General features: G+C 38.2%; 1 protein-coding gene across 1 annotated transcript in view; it reads right to left on the bottom strand.

The window, feature by feature from the left end:
• Positions 1-25,476, bottom strand: part of RAPGEF4 (Rap guanine nucleotide exchange factor 4) — a 161,568-nt gene that overhangs the window by 22,240 nt on the left and 113,852 nt on the right. Inside the window, exons 11-23 of the mRNA XM_086466116.1 lie at positions 22,856-22,940; positions 19,761-19,821; positions 18,938-19,014; positions 17,691-17,837; positions 16,264-16,379; positions 12,901-12,989; positions 10,581-10,659; positions 5,990-6,140; positions 4,612-4,700; positions 4,115-4,145; positions 3,798-3,876; positions 1,806-1,952; positions 489-586 (exon numbers count right to left, since the gene is read on the bottom strand). Coding sequence (XP_086322242.1) covers positions 489-586; positions 1,806-1,952; positions 3,798-3,876; positions 4,115-4,145; positions 4,612-4,700; positions 5,990-6,140; positions 10,581-10,659; positions 12,901-12,989; positions 16,264-16,379; positions 17,691-17,837; positions 18,938-19,014; positions 19,761-19,821; positions 22,856-22,940 — 1,249 coding nt within the window. The remainder of the gene's footprint in view (positions 1-488; positions 587-1,805; positions 1,953-3,797; positions 3,877-4,114; positions 4,146-4,611; positions 4,701-5,989; positions 6,141-10,580; positions 10,660-12,900; positions 12,990-16,263; positions 16,380-17,690; positions 17,838-18,937; positions 19,015-19,760; positions 19,822-22,855; positions 22,941-25,476) is intronic.

Below are 25,476 nucleotides of genomic sequence, written 5' to 3'. Positions count from 1 at the left end.
AGACTTTTTACCAGGAACATTTTCTGTGATTCTACTTAGAATCATCTGAGATTTTGACACAGTATTTTGTGGGGCTCAGGAATGAAAGATTTTAAGGCATTTACTGTTGGAATCAAGTCTCCAGAATGCTTTAATTGGTAACATCTATCTTCAAGAATATATCCCTGTGGCCTTGAGCAGGTAATTCTGTAATCGGGAATTACTGCCTGTCTTAGTGACAATATTCAGCTCTTCCTACATGCTCAGTGTGACACAGAAAATACTGGAATCAAGCACTGTCATGTGGATCAGATGCATTTCTGCTCTAGTTTAGGAAATGATAAAATTACCTTGTTTTAATTTCAGGGCTCATGCCATAGCACTGTGACAAGCCCTTTGTTGTGAACGTTTCTACTAGTTTCTACCTAAAGCACTGATAACGCAAAAATGGGCCAAGTGTTCAAATAAACTGAAGAATCAAACTTTCTGAGAACTGCATACATACATACCAATGAATCAAACTGATCACGTGGGCAAGCAAACAGTCGTCCATTAACACTGAGAGTCGTAAACACTGAAACATCATGAGGTTTGAGCACAACCTTTTCTGTAAACATGAAACAAATGATTGTTTATTATATATATGTAGAATTTACAGCAGGACTCATCCAACAGCTGCTCAGATCACCCTTCTGGAAACAAATTTTGCACAGTAAACCAGAGTCCAGGGTACAAAACAGACAACAAGGTCCTCTTTATTGAGGACAGCAAGCTCAGCCCAAACCAGCCTCCTACAGAACTGGCATACAGAACTAGAATTCCAGCCCCAAACTGTACAGACAGGTCAAGAAGCCTGTGCTGCCATCTCTAGAAACTACCTGCAAAAATTCAGCCATAATTAGGGACTCCATTCATTCTTCTCTGAGCTGTAAGCATTTGGAGAGCTGTTCTTAATAGAAATTGCTTTGGAAAACAATAACTGCATAAGAAGGTGATGAAATGCAACTGTATTCAAATCTCATTACAGCAGTTCTAAAAGAACATCACATCACAGGTAAAGAAAAGATAATGAAGTAATTTGCAAAACAGTCTCTTCCAGCATGTGCTGGCTGTCAGCAAATCTGACAATAAAAAATTGCTGCAGCTGCAAAAAGTAGAGCTGCCTGGTGTCAGTTCTCAGGTACTGAGCTGTTTTTGGCAGGCATCACTGTTGCAAAAATGCCTTCCAATACAGCTCTCATTAGCTCTGTGTGTGTCCACACAGTCATACTCAACCAGAGCACTTCAGCATCTCCAGTTCTCCAGCAGAATTCACCTTGCAGTTACTCCCATTTCCACAGCCTACACTGAGGGGCTGGCTCCTGACCCTCTGTGAACACTAGGTCAGTGTGCTTGGCAAGAAGTTACTCAGTAGTGGTTTGCATGGACAGAGCAGCCAGAACGGTAGTGACCACTACTGGAATGTTTGCACTGCAGTGTTTTTTGCTGTTGCCGATTCATATGTCTAGCCTGTCACGATCCATGCTTACCTCCCATTTCTGTTGTTAAAAACCTCTTACAAGTCTTTCAGTGAAGGAAACTTGGGGTAGCTCTGCTCTGTAACATGCAGAGCAATACATACACAAGCTTCTCCGTTTTTCCTGTCTACCACGTGAGCTCCAGTCTATGCCTGCAGTAGAGAAAGGACTTGCCTCTACAACAGAACCTGTGTACCAGCCAAACATGCACATGGATATAAAAGCCTTGACTGAATTAGTCTTTCAATCCCTCATGACATTCTGCTTCACCATAAGTAAGAAGTGTTTAAGATGATGCAAGTACAGTACCTCCTCCTGAACTCATCTTTACTATGATGAGGCCTTCTCCAGAACCCAGCTTATCTGCTACTGCGCTGATCACTTCCTTCACAGAGGAAGACACTGGCACCCGGATAGTGGTATAGGTTTGGTCTATGCAGTACACCTTAAACAGAACTAAAGAAAAAAAGATTGCACTGTGTATCCTACATGTAACAACCACAGAGACTTTACCGTATAAATTAATTTTGCTTCAGTAACCACTCCTCACAAATGTAACAAATAAAGAAACAATAAATCACTACAGTTTTGATAGCTCCTCATTCCTCAGATGTTCTGTAATTTCTAGTATAGAAATATCCGATTTCCCAGAGCTTTGAGTAAACCATGAAGTACTAGTGTTTCATTATTGCTACATTATTAATGGATGCCAATTTAATCTGCCACTTTGTTATGTTCCAGACATTATAATATTTTAAATCAACACTTCTTTTCAAGAGTCAGGAAAGCTGGCTGCAAACTCTCTTAATTACAGGAAAATAATTTTCATATTTACAAAAACAGATTTGAAAATAGTTTTGGTTACAATCAGAACTTAAATCAAACTGTGTTGCAACCTGTTTTTTACAAGCAAGTATATAATTGCTGAATCAAGAATGTTGTAGACAACCAAGAAAAACACCCTAACAGTAAGAATACACTTGAGTGTACAGTACAACTTGGCTCACAGAACAATACATGAACCCAGGCCTCTGGCTGCCTAGAAATCAATATGATAGTACATTAGCCTGCAAAGAGCAAGGCAGCCCAAAGCGACATGAATTTAAGACAGAAGGAGTTAGCAAAATACTCCTTCAGCTTAGCTGTCAAGCCAAGCCAAGCCAGGTAGCCCCTGGGGTTACAGCTGTCCATGGAATTTCAATGTTCATGTGCTGCCTGCCCTACGAATGAGAAAGGTGCAGCCAGATAAAAGGGGCAGTTAATGCCTGTCCACACAGACACCAGAAGTAGTACTTCCCTGGCAGCAGCAACTGTTTCGCTCTTTGTAGACCTAGAAGAAACACTGACATGAACAACAGAACCTGCATGCCTGGCAGGATGTCTGCTGTTTATACACAGTTACTTCCAGCTTTTGAAAGGGCTCTTCCATTGGTTTGATTTATGCCATCAGCTTTCTCAGCTATATGACCTTGCATTTTGTTCCCTTATTTTTACTGTCGATCACAAGCAAGAGCTATCCTTTAATATCAAACACCTTGAAGCAGAAGCTATTTTCTGTGATGAAGATGCTCCAAAACAATCATTGAGACACTGGCCCTAGCCGTTGCAAAGAAATCCTCAGATTTATGAGTTTTAAGAAGCACATATCTTTGTTTACAATGAACAGATCTCATCAGCAGAGCTCAGGATTTTGTTCACATAGCAGTGGTTTAACCTGCCTGAAGTAAGGACAGTATGAAAAGCCAGTACAACTCAAAATGATATTCTGATACACTGCTCTAAATTTTACCTTAATCTCTTCAGAGAATCAAACAATAGCAATAGGACAAACCAGCAGGTCTGGTTTTTTAGGCTCTGTGTCACAGGGCAGAGATCCATGGCACGATTATCTGTTCCATTCCTATCTTGCAAAAGAACAGCTGTACATGTTAGCTCAAACTGCATAGGGGAGACAGAGGTTCAAACAGGGCCTTCAGTACCCACTATTTATTGCACTGCCATTACCTGCATGGACATTGTCTGTACTGATACTTATCTGTTTTATACATTCCCTATTTTAAAGGGGTTTACATCTTTCTCTGAGGATGCACAGTGTTTGATAGCACAAGTAACTAAGGGAAAAGACCAGAAGCACTTCAAATCAATGACAGAGAATTTTGGGCTAGCGAAAGCAGTTTGCTTCAGGCTAGGCTTCAAAAGTGTAGGCAGGTACTTCCGTTTATTTTTAGACCATTTTTTTTGAGACAGAAAATTATTGCAAATCTCAGTGGCTCAAGAAAACTTAGCAGAGAAGGAACTCACCTTCGTCGCTGCCCCTGATAGGCTGGCGCTTCTGTGCTCTGTCATCACTTGTGTTGAACAGCTGCAGAAGAACTTTGTGCTGAAAATGAATCAGGATTCACATTAATGCAAAAGGACATATTGCGGGGTAAACATGAACGATAATAGATCTCTTATCAATGGCAGGAAAAATAGCAACGCAAAATTTGACACTTAATGTTAAAAGCTATTTCTCAATGTGTTGGTTTAATATATCCAGGATTACTAAATAGAAGATGCTTATGGATTTGCTGTGCTATAGCTTTTACTATAGAAAATGGACAAATAAATTATCTTACCTTCTTTTGTGGTGCTTTAGGTTCTTCAGAACTATAAGAAAGTAAAGCATAAAATATATAATTAAGTATTACCTGGAAAATTTTGTGTACAAAATCACCTATAGAACATGGACCACTTGTCAGACTACAATATTAACATATTCATGTTTGCATATATGAAAAGACTAGATGATACTATAGTTAATCCATGAGCAAGGAAGCGAAAATACCATACAAAGTCCATGTAAACATGAAATAAGCATCCAGTTTCAATGGTGTGTACACAATTTCTTATTCCTTCTGTCAACTTTTTAATGAGAGTTTGGTGCTTGCAAGGATGATATGGAAAAAGAGGGCCACAGACATTCATCCAAACAAGCTTGCACGCAAATACTCAGTCTTGTATGACTGAGTGTCATTCATAGAATGGATTTTTAATACAGATAAGCAATAAATTTTCTTCATCTATTTACCGAGAAAAAGGGTGGGGGGAGGAAAGAAGCAAAAACTCTGCTTACACTTGCTTTACAATTTTCTCTAGCTCTGGAAGTTGCTCCTTTAGTGCTGCAATCATTCTAGTATCATCTGATACAGATACATAAAATTCCTGCAAATGACACAGAATAGTCTTTAAATAACTATAGGGGTAAATGAACAGTACTCAGGATAGAGGATTATAAAATGACATCTGATAGCTTAATGATTATAAAGAATGATAATCTGCATAGAAGAACACATGCTGGGCCCAACCCTCTATTACTTCTACTTGTTTATCTCCAGCTGATTTAAAGCAAGAGTTACACATGCAGAAAGGAAGCCTGATAAGGCTCCTTAGCTCACTGTGTAACCACCAACTGCTTGTGCAAAAACTGCATTTTCAGATTATCAAAGATAAAGACTATAAAATTCACAAATAATCTGGCATGATAAGGTTTTTTTTACCCACTGCTGTTGTAGTCCTTAGTGGTTCATTTGCTACTGAGTTGTTGACTCTCAGCTACTCCAGCCTGCTACAGTATTACCCTCTTTTAAAGCCTACTCAGACCCCTTCCTGCCACACATACATAAAACTGACCCAAAAAAGGATCTATGTGCTGGCAAACAGTAATCGTTCTTTAACTTCTGGTCTAATAAAAGACATTATGTCTGTCTATTATGAAAGCTTGTCTATTATGAAAAGCTTTCCCAACTGGGTTTGCTACATGTCTGTCATACTTAAGGCCCCTCTCTATACCCCTCTGCTAACTCTTAATCTTAGATTCAGTTTTAAGAACTTCTATTCAGCCAGCAACATATGGGATTGTGTTCCATAAACACAGTACATAATAATAATGGCAATCACAATGACTTAACACTGGTAGTGCATCTTAGCTTAGAAATATAAGGATATAGCACTTACCACAAAGACCTTACAACCAGTGTCTGAGGAATTAAATTCTTTTAAGGGATCAGACGGGTTCTGAAGACAAAGATTTTAAGTTTCAATAGCTGCAGTACAGCTTTCATTCAAATGGAAAGGATTTTTGGTTTTGTAGAGCGAGAACCCTCAAGCTCCTTCCTGGCACACCTCAGGCTCAACCTGTAGAGCCTCTCAACTATTCAAAAGAAAAAGCAAATTCATTTATTGCTACGAAGCAATCTACCCATGCAGTGCTTTGAAAGGGGTCTGCAGCTCTGGCAGATATTTTCAGAGGTCCAGAGGATGATAATGCTTCAAGCACTGTTGTAGTGTGTATACTGCAGCTAAAAGTGAGAAAACAGAGTCATGAGTTTGCCCTTTGAAATTACCTACTTCTCTTTAGTTCATAACAGAGTTCTACAGACTAGGAACAGGCTTTCAGCTTATCTTGCTTGGTAGGTACTTTTCACTACAATGATAGAACAATCCCTTTATACCTCCAAAAAGGCCATTGCTGCTTCATCTTCTTGTAGTAAATCTCCATACAAAGCAGCCCACTGCAGAATCAGTCGAATGACTCGTCTTTTATTGTTGAGGGCATAATCCATTTTCTCCTGCTCTGTACCCTGGGAAGGCTGGGCATGATAGGTGCCATGATGTCAAGGAAAACACTCAGTGATTGAAAATATCAAAACCAGTATGAATTCACAAACAACTGACTTCCAACAAACCATTTTCACAGTGTTCAGCATAACTTTCCAATATATACTTTTGAATTCTGACTGCTGCTAGCATAAAGACTTGTGCACCTTTCACGTTCATACTAAAAAGTAAAAGGACAGTGAATTCTCTAAAGCACACAGGAATGATCACAATCCCACCACGGACGTGGTTGCTGTAGGGGAGCAGAACAGAAATGACACTTGGAACAACAGAGAAGAGGATTAACCATGGAGACTGAAGAAAGATATTTCTCCTTGTTCTTCTTTGGAGACAGCTGAAGAAAAAGAAAAATGTCACTTTGTGTTTATTAACAATTCCAGTCTTCTGTTTGTGAGAAAGACTACTGGTATGAACCTCCAGTGTTATGGCTTTTCTTTTTAGAAATTACTGTAACCCAAGGTGAACCTCAGTCCCATTATAGTAGGAGACCCTGGAAGTTCACAGCCTAGTCTGACTATAGAGACATGGGGTAAAAAATCCTGTAGTAGTCTCATTTTACATATGAGGAAATCAGAAGTTTTCACTCTATCACTGGGGACACAATACTTTGTGATAATTCTTTTGTGATAAACAATAAGAAAAAATGAGAAACATTTCATTGACACTTTTCGTGATGAAGTGTCAACATTACAAAAATATGAAAATAGCAAAAAGGCCAAACGTAACATTTATTGAAAGGAAGAAACCAAGAAAAAAGTAAAGGCACAATGGGCAATAACCTGAGATAATTTCAGCCTTTAACCTTAAAAATGAAGACGAATCCCCAGCAGAAACAGGATATGACAATTTGTGTGCCTACTTCCTACTGATCAGACGTTAACGAGATATATTGAAACTGTTTCCCAATAAACTGATGGCTGAATGTGAAGTAAGCACAGAACGAGTGCAGTTACATCTTCAACTTTTCTTCCTGGATACCACAATTCTGATTCTGGATTGTCATGAATAACACTATTCCCAATTATATAGCAACATTTTACATTAAAATACTTGTTCACTCATAGCAAAGTCCAGCATCCTTTCAAGGTGCACTTTCAGCTGCTCTAACAAAAGATTTAAAGTTATTAATTAGAAAATTAAAATATTAATTAGAACTCGAAATTATCTTAGATATTTATTTTAGGCTTCTTATTTAGAAGCATTTCTCTAACAAATACTAATAAAATATAATGGGAAAAAGTATCTATTAGCTCACATTTTCCAAATGATCCTCCTGCCCAAAACCCCTGCAGAGATTTGACATGCTACCAGGGTTATCGGGGTACTCAGTTGACTGACAAACTTTTAGAAATCTGCATTTCATTAGGAAAGGTTTAAAATGACTAGAGAACTAAACAGGTCAGTGCATTTCTGGGAGTAAATAAGTCAAAGGGTCATAAGAAGTAAATAACACATTGTAAGCTACGTGCTCTAATATCTCAGGGAGCAAGTTTAATATTCTACTGAGTAATTTTTCTCATGCCATTTTTACCTTTCAAACACTGTAATTATTTAATGTATTTTTACTTTCTTATTAACTGACTCACCACAGGCACTGGTAATTTTTCTGTATTTTTACTGCTTATTTATATTAATTGCTCCTTTATTAACATTTTCACAGGGCAAGTCAATGAAGGGTTCTCCCACTTTTATGGGACCTACAGGATGCAGCTTCACTGCAGACTGCAATCAGAAGCAAAGTACCATGTATACCTGCAACAAGCATCAGATAATTGTAAAATATTTATCAACACCAACATAGTTAATGTTCAATATATATATATATATTTCTAATTATGTCTAGCATATGCTAGGAAAGGGAAGCAATTCTGAAGTCTGTTCTTCCCTGCACAGGAACACTTAACCATATCAGGAGCTGCTCAAAATCAGCACCCATTACTACAGTAGAATGCAAACTATTTTGCTGGCATGATGGTAAAGGAGGTTCACTAAACATTCATACCTAAACATGCTGAAGGACTATCATCTACAGAGAGCAAAAGAGGAGTTTATACCTCAAAAGTATCTAGATAGTGTTCCTTTAAAGATGCACACCTGCACGTATGCTCACAAGCTTGCACTATCCCAACTACACTTCTGGTGGTGCTACTCTATTTCAAGTTTCCTTTTGGGCTTTGTCCTGCCTCCTTCTGACAAAGTGTAGCTCTGAGAACTTGTCCATTTCCATCTCTGCGAAGAAGAGAGGGAAACAGGGGCCTTGGTCCAACACACAGGACTGATGTCCTGATCCAGGACAGAGGACCATGCCCTTTGCTTCCCTATTTAAAAAAAAAAAAAAAGAAAAGGTATGTGATTTAAAAAAAATATTTAATATACTTTAATGACTAAAAACGAGTGGTGTGCCAAGGGGCAGAACAGTATTCGCACTGAATCTGTAGCAAGCAATAATGTTACTTAGCCAAAAAGGTGCATCTGTCCATTCCTTTCAGGATTAAAGCACTTAAAGACGACGAAATGCTGCTGTAAAAGAAGTGAAAATCCAAACAAGTTATACCCTGTACTATGCTTGAAAGCACTACAGTGGTCTAGCTCTACTCACACTTGCATGTTGCCAGCTAAAATAGCATCCTAAGTGGGTGTAGGAAAATAGACTTGTATTGATTCAAAATTGGAAGCTGGAGCAAAAGCTGTGTCTTGAACTGAATCACCTTTTTTCTTTTTCTGTTTTAATTCCCTCACTGAGCATAACTAATCTCTCCTTAGTCTCACAGCACCGGTAAACATTTTTGTAGAGTAATTTGCTCAAAAAAGATGAGCTTTGTTAGCAACCTTTCAACTCGAACAATAAATTTCAATGGTACAATCAACAGAGCAGTTTGATTTTCCATATTCAGAATGGACCAAATAAACAATAATTCAGCTCTAGGAAAAGCTGACACTAAAGCAGTGGGATACCAGTTCCTTCCAGCCCTCCTCCTCCTCCTCTTTGAAAAGAATTAGCATGATGCCTGCCATGACCCACTTAAGACCATGGTCTTGGCCTTCTCTCCAGAACAGATTTCATTACAAGTGAGTATGTTTACGTAAGTGACACTCTGATCTTCGGAAAAGGTTCTCCCCTACAAACAATGAGGTACATGTTGCTTATGCACCTGATTTTCCCAGTTATTGGATATCGGAGGTACACTATTATAACTAAAGACAGACAAGCCTGAGTCTCAAATGGACTGATTGAATAATATGAGCTAGATAAATCAGAAAAAAACACATAAAAAGTGTTGCCCTTTTCCTCCCCTCTCAAAGCTGTCAGCAACAACATTCCATAATACTTTAGATATCCAAAACTATGTGGTTTTGGAAAATGTGTTTGTTTCAGGTGTACGAACAATTTTCTGCAGACCAGTTTTATGGGTCCAAAGGTTTTCAAAACAATTACTGTCCTTGCTAGAAGGACACAAATTGATTCTCAAGCTTGCCAGACAAGTACACGATGCTCTATTTTGTGGTTTCAGGGTGTTAGCTTTCCCAGATGTCACTCACTCTGCTGAGCTTCAAGGAAAGCACACTTTCACATCAATCTGATTCTAAAAATATAAATAGGGAATTGAAGTTATTATATCCCTGTCAGAATTCTATAAACCAGAAAACATTATATGTTTATTTAATGCTCCCAGTTACCTGATAGCTTCAGGTTACCGTGCACACGGAAAACTCTCAGTGCCCAACAGCTCCCCAAACTAAATGACCTGCCAGTAACTGACTGATGGGACATTTCACATACTCCTTCTGTAAAACACATAGACAGTATGAGAATGACCTCCAGCTCTCAATGCTATCCACTGTAATCCAATGCTATCTCCTAGGTATGCGCATGCAACTGAAGTTTCTTGCATTTTGTTAACATTTGCTATAGACTATTATTATTATTATTTTTATTCATAACTATTATGACAGCACCTAGGAACCATTTACTCATTATTCTACTAGCTTAGGCACCCTTTTGCTTGAAGCAGTTTGCACCTTGTAATCTATAAAGTGGACCGCTGAAATCACCAAAATATAATGATCCTAGTTAAAATCTAGATGCTGTAGTTCAGCAAAAAACAAGACAGACAGAAAGGATACAGGAAAGGTAATCCAAACTTTTATGTAATTTCACTTATCTGATGAAGGGATAGTACATTTCTTTCCCTTGGAATAGTAATCAGCACAGGAAAGATACAGTTTTCATGCTCCAGGACTGTATCTCATCATGGGTACACATTATCAATTTCAGAGTTGTTGAGCTATGGACACTGAGAACCTACACATACGGCACAGCCTCAATGAAATGTGATGTACTTCCTGAAAGAGAGAAGCTTCAGTCTCATCAGCGACAGGGATAGCTGTTAAAGTGATGTAACTTTTCCCTTACAAAAAGGATATTGTGCCATCAAGGCTGGGCAGAGCTGACTATTTGGCATAAAAACACAGTGCATCATAATAAAATCATTTAAAACAGAATCTGTGGAAAGAGAAGAAAGAAAACAGTCAATTAAGCCCTGCAAGGAGCTTAGGGATCAAAAGGATGAGTTCTCTTTCAGCTAAAATATTTTATTAGCCCTCTGCAGATAATAAAGGGGTCTTTTTGCACTTTGTTTGTAGGCATTAAGTATGAAAATGGGAAATGAACAAATATGAGCTGAAATGTCAAGCTTTTATTATTGTCTGTATGAATTTTATTGCACTTAACATGCATTTGCCTGCATCAAAGGGAAATTTGGCACAACAAAAAAACCCCCTCTGTTGTAAAGTGAAATATTCGGATATACTTCTCTACAAGTGTAGAGATCTTAGCATAAGAAGAATCAGGCCTGTCACACCACTAAGAAGTGCTGCTGCTGCATTTGGCTTTAGGGAACTACAATACCAGACAGCACATTTAGTATATACTACATAGGAGAAGGCAAATAATTAAGTCTCTGCTGATTTCCTAGCAATGAGCAGAAGGCCTAAAAGAGGTAAATGGATAGTTAAATTTCTTGTTTTATTTTGATCCAAAAGTATCACAGCTGCTACATTTACATTAAAATGTATATGAACAGTATGACTGACATTTTATCTGGATAAAAAATAGCAAGATGTTTTTTCTGTTAAAGTGATCTCTGGTAGCACTGGTGTAAAACCCAGTTTGCCTTACCTTTGTATTTGTGACAAGAAGTATTTATAAAGCCTGGCTGCAGAGGCCAGAATAAGTTTGACAGTGAGAACAAACTTTATTTTAAACTATACAAGTCTTATATGGAATCACTGAGAAAGAATAAACACAATACAATGGGGTGTCACTTCTACAGTGCAACTTTTGAGATAACAGAAACATTTAAAAACCCTGTAAGTAAGGGATGTCAGAAAAAATATGGTGAGGTAACTGAGTAATGTAATATTACAACATTGCTTCTACTGTAATTCATATATGAAAAGATCTCTCAGATGACAAAACTCACCTCAGGAAGGGGGGGGGGGGCTTTTTCTTTGCCTAATATCCAGAGCAAAATGGATTTTAACTGTTCATAAATTAAAGGAATGCGTAAACTGAAAATTTTGTTTTCCAGCGCTCTGAACTTCCATATCCTAAAAAAATCTTTGTTTGTGAACTGTGACATTTTGTATCCCCTTAGGATATAGGTATAATCTTGCCAATGTTTTGGGGAAAAGTTTCAAAAGATCTAAAAAATAATTAATTTTAGAAAAATGTGTAATACCTGCATACTATGAATAGTAAGCTTGTAATTACATACTTACAAGCTTAAAGAACAATATTCTGCTTGTAATCCTAGTAAACAGGTATCTATGAAAAGGATCATATTTACTCTTAAAAGTGGTTAAAACACACATTATAAAAGGACTTCTGTAATCTTTCAATTCTTCCACCATTTATGGACCACTATTCAGGTTTCTCCAATACTATGAGGTCAGTAACAGATTAACTGGATTTAAGAACACCTTTGAACATATGCTTCTTAGACATCTGCAATATAAAAAGAACTTGCTAAAGCAATATTGTGTAGCTTACTATAAAAGTCCCTGCATTATTTTATCATAATTAGGAGGAATCTTGTGCCTGACTCTTTTTCAAAATTAAATTACTTACTAATGGTAACCCAGCAAATACCTATATCCCCAGATGTAAAATCTCTGTTCTCTTCATGATAACAAAAAGCAGCCTATTAAGTGCAGCTGCAGCAACCTGCATTCTTGGGACTTGGCCCATGGTGTGCTGAGTTCTTATCTTTTGAGCAACAATTCTTCTTTCCCTGCACATGGGAAAGTATTACAAACAAGTAATTTAAATTGTGATACATTAACTGTGATATGGATATGAGAATTTTTGAATACTTATACTAGCATAATGCAATGGCTGGAGGTATCAAGCGACATCCAGAACAAGAAGTATGAGTACTATTATCATCGGGTGGAAATGCATGCTTTGTCCTGGTGTTATAGTTGTGCCTAATTAAAGTCATGACTAGTGGTCTGGCACCTTTTGAGATTTTGCTGTTCTACTCTGAACCCAAAGTACAAATACAATAGAGCAGGCTAGGAGGAATGGATTGTTATCTTTCATTCTGGATTTCCTAGGTTTTCCTGGGGTTGTTTCTGAGCAGCGGATAGTTCTTATTCTAGGAAAAACTACCACTAGCTGCTTTTCAAAGCATCACATTGCGGTGCTGCAGTAATAATAACACAGCCTTTGTCATGCAGATACCTGTTGCTTCATTTAAAGTTGCTTCAAGGCGCATAGTTTCTAGAAAGTGCTCTAAAATTTTCTCTGGGGTTCCTGACATCACAATATACCTGAGGGAGGGAAGGAAAGGAGCAGTTAGTGTCTCATAGGCAAAACAGCTAATGAAGAAACAGTACCAGTCACAAGAGCAGGACTGACGAGTGCCAGAGCACAAATACCTGCTCTGACCACTTAGGACAAACCACTCACAATCTTTGTTGGCTTCCCTGCTGTAAAAGGGGAGCAATAACACCCTCCACCTTACCCAGGGAATGTGAGATGACAGACAGCCCCCTCCCTGCACAAGTGCTGCAGTATAAATACCACAGCTATACTGCCATCAGCAGAGCTGCACTGATGCAAACATGTAGAAGTGCATCAGAAATGCTTCTCCACTGAGAATAAATATCTCAGTAACGATAGCAACTCGCAGTCATTAGAGGGTCTTAACAGACTTACTACGAGCATGAAATGAGAACCGGTGTGTATCAGTGTCAGAGCAAGGAAACAATTTCCTTCATCATCACTGACGGGTTGGTCTGAGAAGACTGGGGCAGACAATGAAACAGCACATCGTACCTTCAAATTTGTGCAACACCTTAGATAGCTGAAGTTAAGTTTTTAAAGTGGATAAACTTAGGATTGTACCATTTCCTGGAGTAAATTTAGGGAGGTGAACTAGTGCAATAGTCAGGTTTTCTTGCTTTATGCAAAAACACTGGCAAGATTTTAAATACCAGCAGAATATCATAGGATATTGCTGAACTTGTCCTGTCGTCTTTTTTTTTTCTTTCCTTGCAGATCGGATTTTTTTATCTTTCCCTCCATTCTTTCAATCTTTGCATCTTTTTTTTTCTTTTTTTGAATCCAACTGATAAAGTATGAAACTTTAAAAAAAAAAAAAAAAAAAAAAAAAGAAAGAAAAAACCCCGAGAAGTGAAGATACTCTGCTCCTGCTGAGAAATAAGTGGTGGAGCTGAGCTCCTGGGAGCTCCTCCTCACTTTGAGCGCTGACCGTCACAGTTCTTTTACCTGCCAACCCCTTTGGAAGAACTGTATTGATGTCCCAAGAACACAAACACTTGTTAAGCCAGTGCACGTTCTCGCAGAGATACTAACCAAGTATCTAAGTGAGTGAAGCAGAGAAATCACAGGTTGCTGTACTCTGAATATGAAAGTGAAAATGAACAGTGAAGTGACTTGCAGGGCTGCTGAATTCATCCTGCATGAGTGTGATCACCCATAAAGAGTTAGATCTTGGGAGTGAGAACTTCAGAGCTAGTCCTTCGGAGCAAAACTGTCACTATTTGAAAGCATGGCTCTGGGAGCTATGTGGGAGCTATGCCTCCTCAGTAGAGAAGGCAGTAGAATCCAAACTGCAACTGAAAGCATCTGCTCACAAAGTGAAGTTTTCTCCAAGACTACGATGAAGAAAATGTTTCTTGGTTGACTGGCTATCTCGGGAACAGCTTTGGGATGCAGAACATTTGTCTAGTGCAAATGCTACATACCTGCTTAGGGAGCAAATCCTGAAGGGCAGCTCATCTGAAGAGACATCAGAGATGTAAGCTACCCAATTAAGGGCAAAGCAGCAAGCCTTTAAGAAGAGGTCCCTGTTAAGCTTCTCTTTTGGGCACAGTGATTTTCAAAAGTACTGAACACTCAACTAACACATTCTGGAAATCAGAATACATCAGTAACTTTGATTTGGACTCTCAAGCACAAATGTGCAACTTAAGTGTATTTACTAACAAAAAAAAAAAAAAAAGAAATGTCATATTCAAAACCAGTGAACTCTATTAGAAAGATTTTAAACATAAAGACACTGCCAACGCACTATTAACAAAGTAATCTGACTGCTGAAAAGCAGACTGAACTTTCAAGGTAGCTTCCTCTTTTGTGTAGCTTATGCCTATTTGTCACCATTATCAGCAAAAGTTCCCTTGCTGGCATGTTGAAAATGCCCAAAGCTGACCAAACACATAAAATATTTACAGAAATGAAATTCTTAGCTTTACCTGAAAATATTCCTGGTATGTAAGCTCTAAAATACAGCTTAACTTAACCAGGGATCATAAATGTCTTTAGCTGTTTTTAACGAAATCCTGAACAAGAAAATGTTAAATAATACAAATAATGCTGGTACAAAGAGTTTGCAAGAAAGGTAGTGTTTGAAACTTTCACTTTTGAAAGCATGAAAAATATATCAGACCCAAGAAAATCATAGAATACCAAGCTGGAAGGGACCCCAAGGATCATCTGGTCCAACCAATGGATTTAAATCTATGATCAAGTTGCTGTGCATTGCAGCTTCTGATGCAAATCCATGGGCTGCAGTCAAGTCCCCCTCATTTAGACAAAGAAAAATTTGTTGCTAGAGTACATGTTTTCCTGGTAGCATAGTTTGTTTTTTCCTAATAGATCAAGTGAAAGATGAAATGGCAGTTTCTGAACTATGTGAAATGTGTATATAAAATGCAAGGAATGGTTTATTCAACCCTTCACAGATCTTTACAAACTTTATATTCAGTTATGCAGATAAAACAGATATATGAAATCCCAGATCAGATAAAAACTGTACCCCAAATATCTCACAGTAAATTAGCTCGCTCTTTGAGAAAAAGTAAGGTCCAGGGTAAAGCATTCAAAACTTCATGCTGCTTATTTTGTTGGAGCTGTTCAATCGTTTCTGAAGAAAATTGTGCATCCATTTGCAAATAACACATTTACAAAGCCTTTAGGGGTTTTACCAACATTTGGAATGATAATAGCCTCACTCTACTCTTATCACAGTAGTATCCAAACAGAATTGTACTTCTTCCTTTTCAGTAAGGAAGTAAAGAAAATATAATGAATATTGTTATTACAGTGCAAACCTATTCTGTAAGATAAGCTGTGCAACTTTCATTGCATGAGATCTTCATTTTGTATATAAATTGTACCTAGCAAACTCTTATTAGAATCCAGAGCTCAAAAGCCAAAATGAAAATATCTGTACTTAACAATAAAACAATGTATTTTCCTCACGTCTTTTACACAGTAGCTCAGCTTAATAGGGTTTCAGCATTCTCCATGTGCAGTCTATTTAGAAGCTATTACATGAGATAAGTATTTACAGTGAGATCTTTAGAGAATTATTGTGTAAAGACATAGAACTGGTGTGCTGCTGGAAATGGATATATTATACAGTATGGGGCATGTGATCAGCTGATGATTAAAAAAAAGAAAACTTTATATGCACTGCATTCTTCCACAGAAAGGGGGAATATGCTATAGTTTGGATAATAATGCCATATGAAAAGGTTAATCATTGTCTGACATTTGCACTATTGAATGAAAACATACTTGTGCTGAGGCTGTGAATTTCCTTGATTAGAAACTCTGTTTCCTGCTGGGATCTTCTCCAACACCAACACATCTTGGTCATGTTCTTTGAGTCTCACTGTATTTGCTTCCACATCCTGCAAGACAAGTTACTTTTAATAAAGTAATTGCACCCGATTTGGCTGATCAGTTACTCTGAAAAAGTGCATGATCTTCAAACACAAAAGACTGGTGTTGGTTCTTTTCCCCTGTATTTACCTATCTTTATTCTGTTTTTCTTACAGGCAGAATCAAGAGGAAAGCACTGGCACTGGGGGAAGAGGCAGAGAATTGTGGGAGGGACTAAAGCAAGAACAATGTGAAAAATCTCTGGCTGTGGCAAAGGAAAAAAAGTTTGCAAAAAACTAGAGCATTCCCTCAACCTTTCCATATGTAATGTAATCTCTATCCCCACTGATATATGAACATTACTATCTATAATCTGACTTTTCTCTTTTTTTTTTTTTTTAAAAAAAAAAAAAGAAAATGGCACTTAAAAATGGCAAGTCTTAGCTCAGTACACTTTCAGTAAATTTTTAAATTTCTACTACCAGATCACAGTAGAAAAAGAAAAAAGGAAGAATTGAATATAACATGCATTCCAATAGCAAAGATGAAAATCAGTAAGAATATGGACTTGGATCTTTGAAGTATTGGCCAAAGCTAAATCAGTCGGGAGCTCCACAGAAAACACAACCTTACTGCCAATGGGATCCTCATTCCCTTTTGTACAGTAAACACAATCTTATGTCATTTTTCTGGCACAGTACTCTGGACCGGTTTTATTGACGCAATACTGGGCATGTATACATTTGAATACAGGATGATACTGGTTTTGGCTTCCTATACTACAAATGATTGCAAAACAGTCTGTATTTACAGAATCACAGCTGGACTTTGGAACACATTTGCCCTAACGTGAATAACTGCAAAATTAGCCTGGGAGTACCTTTTTAGGGCTCTCTGATAAAGACACCTGCGTAGTTACCTGTACCTTATTTAATTTGCCACTTGCTTCTGCCTTGAATCTATTGAGTTTAAGGTACCTGACATCGACCTATCTGGGAGAATGGGTGTTCTTGTTTTATTCAATATTTGGATGGAATATCACCCAGAAATCCTGAACAGCATAAGGAAACACTGAGCACTTGGCAAATTCTAGACCACAGAAATGTGACAGAAAAAGATGCCATTTGGTCCCATTCTCACAGCTAGGTTGGGAACAGAAAAAGAGGAAAGATGATGAATACATTCTTTACTTGATATTCCAAACTGTCACATCTCTGTTCTGCAATTAGGGACACTTCAAACAAGTGTCAATATCAATATAGCTATAGAAATAAGGCAGACTCTAGAAAAATTTGCAAATTCTGATATCACACCGTTGGTGTGGCCCTTCTCACTCTTACCCTAAGGATCCTGTTGAAGTCCTCCTTGTCTACTCTCAAGAAGTGGCAGTTGTCTTCACGTAGAACAATGGATGCTGCTCTGGGAGCGTCATTCACAAGTGCTAACTTGCCAAAATCGTCTCCTTCGTGTAGAGTACATACCACACCCTGCACAGAGCAAAACATTTACATGCAGAAACCCATCATTACTCTGGATTCTATTGAAAGTCCTTGTACAAACACCGGACTTCACAATCAAATACCAAAACAAATCTATTTGGCAGGAAACCAACAGCCAAAATAATGACTAGGAAACAATACTTGATAGCTGGTTATTACTATTACTAAAGAAAGGCAAGAATAGAAAAGAATTGGCTTGTTCTCTGAAATTACATTCAGCTTGAAGGACTCTTCTGGCCCTGCTGAAGATAGAAAGTTGTTGAGCTGTTTGGTTTTTATTTTTAGGGGCACTAAAAAATAAGATCAAGTTTACAGAAATAACCACATCCTCAGCTGGTGTAAAACAGCAGTGCTCCATTTACATCAGTTCATAGTAACAGAGGATCGAGCCCATGCAGTGATCAAAAAAATGTAGCTAAATACAGATTACTTCGGAACAGACTTAGCACCAGGGCCTCTATGCTAGATTTTGGTGAAATGCTTGGTGTTCAGAATGGAGGATTCTCAGTCACTGAATGAGAAACCAGTGGGGAAGCAGGGATTTTTAGAGACTCAAGGGATTGCTGTGTTCCAAAGTCCTATTCTTTACCTCTCTCATAAACAGGAACTCTAATAAAAATGCTTTCAAGTCTTAACTAAAATGAAGAGCTGGCATAAAGTTGGGAGGGGTTCATCCAACCTGATAACCACTAGCCACAAAGCACTACTTCTGTCAGACATGCCTGACGTGCCTAAGAAAAGTTAGTCATACAAATGCAGGCGAATATGGTGGTAAAGGGACAGCGCAAAAACCCCCATGAGACAGAAGTCTGGCAATTCACCAAATTCCAGCAAATGACTTTGTCCTAAAGATACTGATGTAACTCTGCTGAATTATATTCAGAAAGTGTGTAATACATCCTGAAATTATACAGTAATCAACTGGTAGTATAATCAGTGAAACCATTGGATCATTTCTTAATAAAATCACATTCAATTTGTTTCCTCAGACAAAGCAATTTTGCTCTAAATTAAACTGTATTCCTTCAAAGTTTACTCTTGCAATTTCAATAATAAGAATCATATAAAAAGGCTTCTGAAAAAAATACCTTGCCATAAATGACTACGTTTACTGATCCCTTTAGGATAATGTACCAAGAAGTACCTTCTTCTCCCTGATTAAATACTACAAGAGAGAGAAAAGATTTTATGGTGAGAATATAGTTACTCAAAATATAAATGGGCTAGATTCTGCACCCAATAAAATTCAAGGTAACTCTACAGCAGTCATATCAATATCTACCTTGAAAAGAGCATACTATGATTTTAAAAGCAATTGCCTTCAGATTTTAGAAAAACAAACCCAACACACCCATATAGTAGTTATTTTATCACACTGATGTGAAAGTTACTTTTATTTTCCATGACAATTGCAACAACTACTTTATCAATATATGTCAGGTTACCAATTACTAATCAGCACACAGATTGGATCCCACCAGTAGCACCATGTTCTAACCCAATTCTCTAGCGGCTGTGAATTTGACATTCATTTGCTAAAACTTCTCAATATAAACTGATCTGAGTAATTTTAAAATCCTTTATCTTATGCAGCAAGATTTTTTTTTAATACAAGAATAATATTAAAATACATTTTAAACAGAGAGTGGTCCAACCCAAAATTCTAGATAAAAACACACCCAAATGATAGGTGACACACTCATCCAACCAAAGATACAAAATTAATTTTGGTACTGTCCCTGCAATCAGCAACAGACTAAGCTAAGACCTATTACCCCAGGTTTTAAGCACTAAGTGCTAGTCAAGTTTGAAGAGCGCATCCAAGTTTTGCTCTTGTCATTTAAACATCAAGAATTTAAATGTTCATGCCACAGAGGAGAAACAAGATCTGACAGGACTCCGTTTACTTACAGACCGTCCCTGCTTTGGGATGTGACTCAAAAATGAGGACACCTGCTAATTCTCGCTTTACCTTAAAATAAAGAGAGAGAGAGAGAAATTATAGTTTTTACATGTATCTTACTCTTCCTGGTGAGAGGAAGCCACATAATATACCCCAGTCACTGCTTGCCTTCCCTCTGCATTGTTCAGCACTCCTTTAGAGTAACACAGCCAATGTCCTTGATGTCCAATGTTCACTTGATGTCCTATTTCCTACTGATTGCCTTTACAGAACATGAGCCTCTACATTTCCCGGTTCCAAATGGCTCAGACAAGGGCATCTTTAAGATACAGCTCTCTACATCTTTCTTCAAACACACACATGTGAAACCATCATTAACAATTACCATTAACATGATGGAAAACTTCAAATGGTAATAGCTAACCTGTTACAGAAGCGAGCTAGCAATTGTCAATTACTCCATGGGGCTCTGTGGTACTCCTTTCTTCCCAGAGAAATCAGTACCCTTCTGCTTACTGATGTGAGTCTGGCCACTTCTGCTGTGTTGAGCTGTGAGGCACAGCCATCTGGACCTGCTAAGGCCCCTCTCTGCCTGTCAGCTTCCCAGGCAAAACGTCCAGCTCACTATCTCTCCCAGGAACTGGAGAATGTGACACTGCCCTTGGCGTCAGCCTGCTCCTCACTGGGTTTGTATTGCTGTGGTGCAATTAGCTCTTACGACTGACTGGGCAGTTGCCTCTAGTGAGACACTGTTTACAACCACTTTTTCCTCACTGCAAACACTGTTAGTATTACTTTCAGAAAACAGTAGCAGCACTGGGAACCTCATATTATCCTGAGTTTTCCTGTGTGCTTTATGTCTTTCTTCATACAACTGCAAGTCTCCATGGACGTGGAGGTCAATTTCCAAGCAGTGGGATTCTTGTTTTCAGAGAATGTCGGCTGATGACAATCCATGTTTCAGAGGTACTACTGTATAACTCAACTGTGCTGAATACAGATCAAAAGCTTGCTCCAACATATATTTAGTAGTAATGTTTTCACACCATTTTCCCAACTGTTTAAACTGAAAAAATTTTAGGCTATGAAGAGAAACTTTGTGAGGAACTCTCAAATTCTGAACACAATCTAGATGAGAGTCTGGTGGCTGCAACTCCTAAGATGGGTGGGCAAATTCAGGCTCTGAAGTCCTAAAGGTTCCCATCAAACCTTTGCTCAGGCACCAAGAATAAATGTATGACACCAGCCACCTCTCCCAGAACTCTTCTCTGACAGTCAGTGCAAAGCATTCCCTGTTTGCAGTCTAGAGAAGAAGAGGGATAAATAGATGTGTTTGGACAGGTTTTTTTAGTACACTGACCAGTGAATGCACCCACAGGCCTGTGATTTCTATAACAATTAGCTCGACTCTTTTATAACCTCTGCCCAAAGGCAATGATCCTTTCACAAGGACAGGAAATACAACCTCGATTAGCACTGTTCTGCACTTTGTAGAGAGAGTTCCTATCCATGTACGTCCTCAGATATCTTAGTTGTTTCAGTCATTCGCCTCTGCAGTGAACGAATACTCTTGATGAAGCCAAGAATTTGGTTTGGTTTTAACTCTGTATTATATAACTGTTTTCATTCATACATTAACTTCATAGGCTTCTCTAGCAGGGATTAGTTCACCACCATGAGACTTGAGTTTTATCCATTTTCCTTCCTGCTGCTCATTGCATACCTAGAAAACTTATTACTTTAGGAATTATGCCTTGCTTAAAATGAATAAACATTCCATTTGCTTTCAAGTCGATTGACCATTAATCTTCTGGTTCATAGGAGCAATGCTGTCGCTTCTCTGAAGATTTCCTCTAAGCTAGTCATGGTTTCTGTCCTCTGCTTTAGTTCATGCTGCACATAATAGGCTGCCATTTCCAAACTCTTATTAAAACCGTGGAATCAACTGCACTTCTTCAAAATGCCAAGCATTTCTTGCAGTTTGTATCATTTCCCATAGTCGTTCTTGCTGTGGATTTTGACCTCAAGTCTGAATTTCTTCTGAACTGGAAATATTATGTAGTTTGGATTTTTTTGTTCTGGGTTATGTCTGCAGTATCAAGAGTATTCTCCACTCCCTCACAGTATCTGTCTATCTTGGGTAGTTTCTTTTATTTGATTTGAAAAGGGTCATTTCTGGATCCTACAGAGGTCTTTCTTTAAATACTTCTTTCCTGCATCCCAGAGATGCTTAAGGATTTTGGCTGGCTGTTCCATCTTAGGTCAGTTAACAACTCTGGATGCATATTTTTTCTGAAAAACATTGCTCAGGTGTTGTATGTTTGAACGGACTCCTATCTTTCTGTAATGCAGCTTCATAATTAGCTACATCTGTCCAAGCTAGCCGAAAATTACTGAAAATATCAAGAGCTTCCAAAGAAGCTATTGTCAAACATAAATCTACTTTCTGACTGGCTGCCTTTTCCTGAAACCACTCACATCCTGCTGCTACCAAGTAAAGTGCTATTTAGCTTGTTTCAGTTGCCTACTCCATGTGTAAACAATGGTGAGACTTCAAACAGTTGCATTCTCTCTTCCAGGTATTTTCTCCATTTCATTTATTCTCAGTTCTCTGCACTGTTCTTGCCCACTCAGACAGAAGGTGTCTGATGAAGTTTCCTTCACTCAATGACCAAACTCCAACCAGCCAGCACTGCACAGCACATCTTTCTGCACTATGTAATTCCTCCTAACTGGTTCAAGCCAAGATTTCTTATAGTTCAGAAATCAGACATCTATTCTGCAAAATTCAGTAGCGCCACAGTGCCAAGTGTCAGGTCAGATTGCACGCATCTTAATTTAAACTCAGACACAGACCAAGACTGAGGCACCTGTGCCGAGCAAGGTAGGGGATGTGCAGAAACACACAAAGAGAATTACACCTGATACCCAAAAGACAGTCTACATCTGCATAGTGCTTGGGTGGTCCTCACAGGTGGGAATAACTTCTTTGCATGGGAAGTATAAGTGGAAAGAGTTATAGGCACTCCAATTCTAATAAAGCACCAGAAGTAAAAATTCAACCTCCCTTCTGGTGATAAGTTATATTTTCAAAAATACTTACCGTGGTAGAAAGATGAGATAAGGCCTTAATGTGAAGAAGTTCTTCATATATAAATTCTAAGTCATCTACAGTTCTCTGGCCAGGCCTATAGAAAGAAGATAAATAGGACAGCAAAATGCAATAAATGCCCAAAATAAACACTTCAAAGAAGTACAAAACAACACAAAACGCTGTTGTACTGTCTACTGAAGGGTATATCCTCACTAAACAGGGACTGAACGATGGTTCTGGCTGGAGGACTGAAACACACAAAGGATGGAAGCACTATGAAACCACCTGAATGACACTGAGCAGCAGCCATAGCAACCACCTTAGAGAGATCCTAATTAAACAGCTTGCCTGATGAAATCAAGTGTTCTATATGTAAAAGGGTCAGATAAATCAGAAATGGTATATAAAGACCTGTGCCTTTCAAAAGGACTCCTGAGTGTGGGACCTGCACTATTTTTCACATGCAGCACTAATTAGTTGTAGCAAACAGACAGTAGCAGTGGTTTGTAAAGGAGTGCATGAATTTCTGCTGAACAAATTGGAAGAGGCAGCAGTGCATCTTGGAGGACAGTAAATGACTGCTATAGAGCAGTCTGTTGTTGTTTAGCCACAAAGGTAAAAAGAATCACCCGGTAGTTTCAACTTCTCTCACTGAAAAATAGAAGAAGTTGCCATTAATAAAAAGCATGCATTGATGGAGGAATAATCCTCCTATAGCACAATGACAAATGAGGCTGCCACTGTGACCGAAACGATTGCATTTCTGTAGTCTACACAACAGAGAATCTTCTGATTGCTAAAAAAGGACACAAATACTCTGAGGATCGCAGTGTGTCAGAGATGCTTTGGAGGATCTAATAATCAGTACCCATGAGAAGGAGTTGTAGGAGCTTGTGAGTAACTCCTAATCTTTTTCCCACTCATAAGATTCTCTTCAGTTAAAGCGTTTAATACAACTTTACTTTCTAAAAGGACAAATTCTTCTGTGATATCATTTCATACAGTGCATTGGAGTTGCATACATACACAGAGAAAAAAATTCTTTAAAGTATTATTCCAAGTTACTTTTACAAGACTAAGTCCTTTCAAACAATATGTTTTAGATTTGTGAAAAGCAGAATATAAGTAATTAAATCAATGGGCCAAGAACAGAAGAAAAAAGAAACCTAGCCATAAGAAAGGAGAGAGGATAAATTTAAGATGTGAGGAAATGGGATATAGAAAGTCCCATCCAGGGCAGGAGTTTCAAAGGAGAAGGTTTACATTCTTGCATTAATAACAGGCTAGTGTCCAGCTTCAAATCCCGCTGTCTGCAATGTGTGGTGTCAAAAGAATTAACAGCGCAGTTGAATCTTTGGACAGCCCTGAAAGAAACGTCACAAAGAACGTTTTGGATACAAGTTTTCCTCCTAAAATGTCAACATTACAGCAGATTGTAGCATCTACTGGATCAGGAAAGTCATATAAAGAAATATAGTGCTTTACACGCTTTCTGCCTAATGACCTCTTGGTTTAACAATCTGTCTACATCATGTGTGAGGCAGAGGGAGTACTCAGCAATCGTGTCACTCTGAAGTTATATTTTTGCTAAAGAAGTTTGATGCAGACTTCTTTTGGATGAAAGAAGTACTTGAAAAAGTCATAGAAAACATAAGCACAACTGACATCTCCACTAAGCAAGGTACATTTTTCATCTGTTCTTAATTTACCAATGAGACGCATTTATTATGACCCAGATTAAAGACCAATTTAGACACGAAAAATGTTTTGGATTAAATTATTCTTTCCTCATACAGAATGGAATAAACTGTTAAGGGAGAAACAGAAACTGGTTTGGTACTGCAATGCCCTCTAGTGACTCAAAATGCACTTTACTATTTCTAAATCTGGCTTGAAACTATAAGGCTGCCACTCGTAGTGTTTTATGTGGGGCAGTAGCAGCTTAATTAAGTACGGAATAAAGCTAAGCCAGTGCTAGATACCTTTCATTGGAGATTTAAGAAACACGAGGTAAGGATTTTAACATATAATACTTCCCGTAGGAAGTAACAACTTTAATTCTATTACATGCTTGCAAAACCAGCATGTCTTGGAAAATGGAAAAAAAAAAAAAATTGCTACATGAAATTAAAATATAAAAGGATGATGTCTTACTACATCAGATCTCTATCAAGACAAAAGGGTACAGTCTTTATTCAGTATGTTCATTTGCCTCCTGGGTAAGCACATTGGGAGAACTGACAATCTATAGTGGATGTACCCAGTCTTTACTCTGCTCCTGCAAAAGTCACGTGAAGAGATATTAGGCATCTCTGCTTCTGTAAAACCTACGTGGTGACCCACTGATGTTGATTTGTAGGATCCTGCTGTGTAAAGACCTAGTTTCTGCAGGGGACACATTCTAACAGCAATAGCTGGTTATAGACAGGATAATAAATAGAATAGGTAGAGAACGAGGCTACACATTAACGGACAGGACAACTCAGGTGATATTAAGTGATCAATAAAAACTGCTCAGTGTTTGGAGAGTTTATTAAGGTCAGAGACATCGACCTTCTCTGTGACTGGGATGTTGACAATAACATAGTACTTTGCCATTGATAAACCATGTATGTACAAGCAATATCATT

The sequence above is a fragment of the Leptosomus discolor genome, chromosome 5, assembly GCF_034619465.1.
Source record: "Leptosomus discolor isolate bLepDis1 chromosome 5, bLepDis1.hap2, whole genome shotgun sequence".
Classification (NCBI taxonomy): domain Eukaryota; kingdom Metazoa; phylum Chordata; class Aves; order Leptosomiformes; family Leptosomidae; genus Leptosomus; species Leptosomus discolor.
Note: the sequence above shows the minus strand (reverse complement) of the source record. Positions and strands in the feature narration are given on the sequence as shown.